At 27.7% G+C, this 7,229-nt stretch overlaps 2 protein-coding genes across 4 annotated transcripts; one reads left to right on the forward strand and one right to left on the reverse strand.

The window, feature by feature from the left end:
• Positions 1-1,695: 1,695 nt before the first annotated feature.
• Positions 1,696-5,087, reverse strand: Fer1HCH (ferritin 1 heavy chain). Of its 2 annotated transcripts, none has more exons than XM_031981277.2 (5): positions 4,803-5,087; positions 2,653-2,771; positions 2,430-2,585; positions 2,201-2,335; positions 1,696-2,115 (listed from the first exon to the last, which is right to left on the reverse strand). In XM_031981277.2, the coding sequence occupies exons 1-5, from the start codon at positions 4,870-4,872 to the stop codon at positions 1,963-1,965; spliced, it is 633 nt and encodes a 210-aa protein (XP_031837137.1). In that variant the 5' UTR covers positions 4,873-5,087; the 3' UTR covers positions 1,696-1,962. The 2 variants fall into 2 exon arrangements, with proteins under 2 accessions (XP_031837137.1, XP_031837138.1); XM_031981278.2 differs by lacking the exon at positions 4,803-5,087 and adding an exon at positions 4,211-4,371.
• Positions 5,088-5,095: 8 nt separating this feature from the next.
• Positions 5,096-6,798, forward strand: Fer2LCH (ferritin 2 light chain). 2 transcript variants are annotated; one of them, XM_031981275.2, is made up of 3 exons: positions 5,096-5,256; positions 5,990-6,377; positions 6,462-6,798. In XM_031981275.2, exons 2-3 carry the CDS (start codon positions 5,994-5,996, stop codon positions 6,747-6,749), a joined length of 672 nt encoding a protein of 223 aa, XP_031837135.1. In that variant the 5' UTR covers positions 5,096-5,256; positions 5,990-5,993; the 3' UTR covers positions 6,750-6,798. The 2 variants fall into 2 exon arrangements, with proteins under 2 accessions (XP_031837135.1, XP_031837136.1); XM_031981276.2 differs by lacking the exon at positions 5,096-5,256 and adding an exon at positions 5,456-5,726.
• The last annotated feature ends 431 nt before the right edge of the window (positions 6,799-7,229 follow it).

Below are 7,229 nucleotides of genomic sequence, written 5' to 3' on the forward strand. Positions count from 1 at the left end.
CGGAATTCTCGAGTAAGCAAAACGCGTTTCCCACGCATTCGTGGTTAAAGTCTGAAAGAGAAAAAGAAGAAAAGAATAAAAGAACATTTCGTGTAATGTGCACATGCCGCGATATTTATAACGAAGATGTATTTATGAATTAAAGACACTATTCCAATAGAAATTTTAAGTTTAAAACGGAAATCGTCATTGGCGTATTCTCAACGCAAATGTCCCGCTTCATTAGTCGTTCTCCAGGTGTACCATTTGATTAAAACAATCAAGCTGCAGATCTAGTTTCTACATACTTTTTATAAATAGATGTTAAGTGTCCACGTATTCTGTGTAAACATTATGTTTCAATTTGTCTATTGAAATTGTACGGTACTTTTGCAATATAAATTCGCTAATTATAGTTCTTACCAATGAATGAATGAATGAGATTTCATGAATCGTTTTAAATTAATTGTTTAAGGCTGAAAATTATTTATGTAATATAGATACATACATTTTTATTTGCATATGTATCCTTTTCTTATAAAAGATCTTTCGAATAATTTGTTTTGCATAAAAAAAATAATATGTAAAATGCAGATAATTCTATAATTAAGTGACATTGAGGAGGACTGTGAAATTTTAACGCAGAGATGTCTGTTACGCGTTATCACGAGATTAGCGGAACGGAACAAGGGTTAGAGGGATGCCTAACTAGGGACTTTGTTTATGGTTTTGATTCGTTACGTGTAACTGTATTGACAAATAGCAAATTAGTATCGAAAATGAGACAAAATAAAGGGTCTCTCGCTAGAGATTTTGTTTATGGATTTGATTGGTTACCTGTAACCGTATTGACGAATAGCAAATTAGTATCGAAAATGAGATAAGATAAAACCTGACCAATTAGACCTGCATTCATTTCAAAATTCTTTTTGTGTACAACGCGGACTATTTCGAAAGCGAGTTCGTGGAATTAATTACGTGCACAACGTTCTGAGCGTTATTGCATGCTTTAATATAAGATTGTAAGATTATTTTACTGAGATTTAATTTTACGATTATCGACAATTTAATCGTGAAAAATGCATCAAAAGTAGATGCACTTTTTTAAATTCGCTTTATCTTAGGAATATAGTTTATGTTTAAAAATGTAAAATTTTGATTTATAAATAACGCGGTCACAATATGTAAACATAAAAAGGTAGGAAATAAAAATAAATAAATAAATAAACATGTAAAATGTACATGCTTAATGCATTAAACAATATAAATGTTTGTAAAAAAATGAGAAAGATAACTTACGTATCAAATTGAATATTATTCACAATCTTTTCATTAATTTATTTTATAAAAATGTGCCTTTACACATGGTGGTAATTTTCTGTGATATATATTTGATCTTTTTAATGGTACATTTGATTAACTTTTCTTTCATAGTAGTCTATTTTCGCTGGCATTTTTAAATTAAAAGTTACAGAAACTTACATAATTTAGAAGTCCGAAACTTTAACAAATTTATCATAAATAAAATGTATTATTTTATAACATTCCTCAGAAGATAGAATTGGTATAGATAACTATTTTGTTCACTAGTATACCGTTACAATATTTAGAAGACAAATTGTAGACTTTTACTAACACAACATCAAATGCATTAAACAAATAGTATATATGTACAATATATTACATATTCAGCAAATATAATAAATGCAATTGCAATTTTTATATGAATCTTAAAATATTTATTTATTTAGTATGAGTAATATACTTATTACAGATTAACAAATATTTGTAAATAGGGTTTTTTTACCTGTTTATATTACAGACCATATTTAAAAAAATATTCTATATAAAACAAAATTGATGTATATATATTTTTTTTGTTTATGTATTAATGTAAAATTAAACAGAACTAAGTTACTTGTTTCATTCTAAATATGGCCATTACACATTTATCGAAATAAAACTTCATTGATAAAAAACAAATTAAACTTCGCCATTCAAAAGTTTTTTGTCAAATAAGAACTCTCCTAATTCACTGTGTCCCTCCATTTTACCTAGAGTTGAGATTTTACCAGCGAGATCACGTTGTCCTTTGTATTGTTCATCCAAGAAATCTACAGTGAGGTAGTCAACCAACTAAAACCAAACAATCAAACAATTGAAATTTAATAAATTGAAATTATTATTTTCCATGCATGAAAGTATAAAGAATTTTACTTACATGATAATCATTGAACTTTTCTGTTTCTTCACATATTTTTGCAATGCTACGGATATCCTTTGTGACACTTACTTCTAAGTCAAGAGCAGATTTAAGGGCGTCCATACCACTATTCCATTCTTGCTTTTCTGGTTTCTAAAATTGTTTTTCATTTTTTAGTTTTTTAATGTATTTTATATATAACATTAAAAAAAAAAGAAAAATGTAAATACAGTTATAAAATACTTACTGGATGTTTTATATGGACTTTTATTTCATTTAATTGTCCACGCATTATCAGGTACTCAATGATTTTTATTGCATGCTCTCTTTCTTCCTTGGCAGCATTCAGAAAGAATTTACTAAATCCAGGACGATTGACAGTATCACGAGCAAAATAAACACCCTATAACAGAAGTATTAATGAGTAACAACTTATATTATTAAAGAGTAATGAAAATAATTATAATTACCATTGCAAGATAAGTCAAGGAAGCATCAATTTCAACTTGAACCTGAGCCTCTAACTTCTTTACACATTTTGCTTTCATATCTAACCAGTTCTTTGATACATGTGCATTTGTATGTGTACCTATAAATATCAATTGAGGTGACAATGTAGCGAAATAAATTTATATTAAGTGGAAATACGATGTAGTAAAATAAATTAACACCTGATTCTCAATTTACGGCAAACTTTTTTTATGTGAGTCTTTTTTTTATGTGATCCAAATTAGTAACATCGAATAAAATGTACTTTTGTTTTTAAAATATTTTTTAAATTATTATTAATTCTTTTATTTCCACGTGGAACGGATTTTCGCATAAATCGAGGGTTTGGTGTATAACAATTAAAAATACAATACAGTATAATAAATTTATATATCTATATATTATATAAAATATGATTATATTTATATATTATATAAAATATGATTAAAAAATAATTAGGGATTGTTAGAGCATTAAAGAATAATGATAAATGTACTATGAACTTTATCAGGAGTAATGAAAATTTTTCGTATTAGATAAGATTAGACTTCCATATCTCTAAAATTACAAAGAGAATTCCAGATTGCTTCAATTATCATTATTTTTTTAACACTTCAGTTCCTGTATTATCTCTGAGATTTTATTCTCTAACGTAATAATATAGAAACTCATTATTTCCTTTTTTATATTATATCATTAGTTAATACTTTATTTTACAATAATATTACAAAAATAATGAGAAATTTATAAGGAAATAATACAAGAGGAGGTCAATAATATCAATTGAACTATCTAACTTCCTTGAAAAGTTATTATCATGCACACATATTCATTCTGGACTTTAGAATACTGAATGATCAATATAATCACATTGTCATGTTAAGCTTATCAAAACTTATCAGTGTGGAAACAACGCGTCAGCAGTGACCAATAACTGGCACATTTCAGAAATTTAAATCTTTGTACAAAATAACTTTGCATGTTAGTTTAAACCATAAAAGTTTTGAAATAAAAAATTAAAATAATAATTCAATTAAAATGGATGACAAATGTATGTAGTTCAGTTTATTTAATACTTTAATATATCACAAATTTATTCTATAAATCAATTCTTCACTAAAAATATTCTTATTATTAGAAAGACTATGTTACAAAAATGTATTTTATAAATAAACTAGCTAAATATATTTATTTCATTGAAAATTCATAATCTTTGATCATTTCTACAAGTTGAATTTAAACTTAAAATGAATTTTGTAACAAAGTTTTTTTCATTACCATCTGTGATAATATCATTTAATAGATTGCATCATAAACTCATTTTCTTGCATCAGTTTCAATGTAGAAAATATCTGATAAATTCTACGAATGCGAATAACGAACAAAGGAACTATGAAATCATACAATGACTAATAAGTATAAAACTTTTGCCACAAACGACACATCATCACTGATAACCATGGAAATGATGCTAAAGAATTAAAAAAAAAATAAGATAATGATTTTCTTTCTTGCAAAAATGACTAAGTGGAAACTTACTAAGTATTATAATCATTGTTGCATAGAACTTTGTACACTGCATAATAGGTTACGAAAAATAGTTACTGAAAGTTTATGCGCAAATAACTACATAAAGTAAACTGTGAGGATTTAAATGTAGTAATAACGAGGAAACTGTAACAATGTTTACATTCATGAATCAGTAGTCTTTGCTACAAAGGTCATCTAATTTTTTCTATGCAGAGTATTTGTGGAATTATAGTTCCCCTATGTATAGCAGAATATAATATTATATATAATAGAAAAATTCTATTATTATTAAATTCTATTATGTATATGTTATGCCAAATCATCAGTACTGAAAAAGCTAGTTGTTTACAAAGTATAATACGAGGTTAAATTTATGTGTTGTGCAATAACCGTTCTGCGTATTTACGTCTTGCACCTTTCTTTGAAAATATGAAATAAACATTCCGAAGACATCGATCTTGAAAACAAAGGATAGAAGACAATGAGGCATATACAGATACACAAAGTTAACCTCAACTTGATATTTCATCAAGAATACGTCACGCATTTCGCGACATACCAAAAAACACATAAAAATATAAAAATTAAATAATAAACTTACATGAAAGGGAATCTGCTAGTGATCCAGCGGCGTAAAGAAAAATAACGAGCAAAACGTAATGCAGCCTCATCGTGACTGCTTTCAATTTTATTTGAAAAATCACAAGAGCGTACTTATTAATTGCCTGTTTAAGGAGCAACCTTTATACGCACTGGTATAGAAGGCTGCTTTTAGTGAAGCTAAATAAGAGAACGTACGTGAACTAAACACGATGTACGGCTATCGATCATTTAATAATTGGCCAACAAATGCGTACCATTCGTACGTACTTTAATCAACAAGGAGTAACTGGAATTTTCTGTCCCTTTCTACGACGCATGCGTTCTACCTATCAGCTGACTATGACTGTGTTAAAACTACCAACGGACCGTGCTTTTCAATGTTCATTGTTGGAAGAACGTCGAAACGAGAGTATTCACGTTGCTTCCATTTAACGAGTACATCATTTTAACGGGTATGTAACATGATTAATTTAACTTCGTTATGTTTTTTATAACATGGATAACGAAATTCTGAATATAATTTGGAAGTCAAAATCAATAGGATCGCGGTACATATAATTTTCTTTCTATTTTATTACTTTTCACTGAATATATAGAAGGTACTGCGCATTTCAATGCAACAACGGTGGATATACTTTGTGCAATGTTTGATATCTACACGCAGCACGAATTTTTCGATAGAGACTTGTGACGTCTATAGATTATATCCCTCACCAACAACATTTATTTTGCAGCTTAGATTACACTGTAGTTGTATTAGTAATTAGGCTAATCTGTTACTCACAATTATCGAATTTTTCTTTTATCTTAGCATTAACGTTGGGGAATTCAAGCCAATAAATTGTTATTGGTTAAATGCAATTAATACTTCAAGTATACTTTATTATTTTGTATATAGATAGTTCATTCACATTTTAAATTCGTACGTGGTATTTTTAATATTTAACACAGTTTTAACAATTACATGTATTTAATGTATTTCCTTCAGTTATTTTAATCATTTTTTTTATGTTTTTAATTGCAATTGATACATGAAATATATACTGTATATTTATTATCAAATTTTTGAGTTATAAAGTTTTCAAAAGTAATGCATTTTACATACATGGAATTATGTTCAAAGAATTATTTTCAATAACAAATTGATCATAATCTAATTCTATTTTTTTTTATTTAAAATTATAGGAAAATGTTGTTCTTTGGAATATTATCGCTTCTTCTGGCAGTTACATCTGCAGAAGTTTGTTATAAAGCAACAGAAGCTGCTTGCCTTCCGAATGGTGCTAATAAGAGCTCAGACATACGTTTACCAGAATGTAATGCTGTATATGGATCAATTAAAGATGTGCAAGTCAATTTACAAAGTTTCGCAATGGCTAATCTCGAAACCAGTTTCAAATTTTTATTCATGTCGAGTTATGTTGGCACCTACGAATATAATCGCGAAGGGTTCAAAAAATTATATCGTAAACATTCTGACAAATTGTGGGATGATGCAGTTGATGTAATGAAATATATCACTAACCGTGGTGGTTCAATGAACTTCGAACAACCATCGCAGTTGAGTGCAAATGTAAGTAAATTTACATTTTTTCTAATAAAAGTAAAATATTTTATTGAAAAAATATTATTTCATTTTATGATGTTTTTCCATTAGGTATCACAGGGTAGCTTAGACTTAAGTGAGCTCCCCAGCTTAAGTAGAGCACTTGATATTCTTAAAGAACTTGCTGATGCAGCATTCAGAATTCATAAGAAAGCACAGGAGCATAACAGTCATGACCCAGCAATTGCTCATTACATCGACGAACAGTTCTTAGAATCGCATACTGAACGTGTACGAGAACTGGCTGGCTATGTAACTGAACTGAAGAAATTATCGTCAGCTCAAGATTATGCTGTTGCTACATTCTTATTTGATGAATACCTTCAAAAAAGTTTGTAAATTGTTTCTAATTTTAACTACAGATACATAATACAGAATTTTACATTTATTATTATTATTCAAATTCTCTACGTCAAGAACTTGCTTAGGGGAAAGTATATCCTTTCCTTTATTTCTAGTTATACAAAGATCTATATATATATATAAAGTTAATGAATGTACCATAAAATGTTATTCTTTTCTTTTTTTATCGACATATTTCATCCAATAAAGAGCAGACTTTATTAGTTACTTTTTTTAGTCCTCACATTATTTTATAAGTACAAATAAAACTTGTGTTCACTTGACATTGAATTATACAAATTTAAAAAAAAAATGGTTTATTTTATAAAGTGCATGGAAATTAACTTTCCAGTAAATAACGAGGACAATTTTTGTTTTGGTGAAGTAAATTTTAAGTACATTTAGCTTTGAAATTATAATAAAATAGAAAGTTATCTAACATACTTAAAAAAGTTAAGGAATATTTTTCTAAGAATA

Source organism: Nomia melanderi, chromosome 14, assembly GCF_051020985.1.
Source record: "Nomia melanderi isolate GNS246 chromosome 14, iyNomMela1, whole genome shotgun sequence".
NCBI classification, from domain to species: domain Eukaryota; kingdom Metazoa; phylum Arthropoda; class Insecta; order Hymenoptera; family Halictidae; genus Nomia; species Nomia melanderi.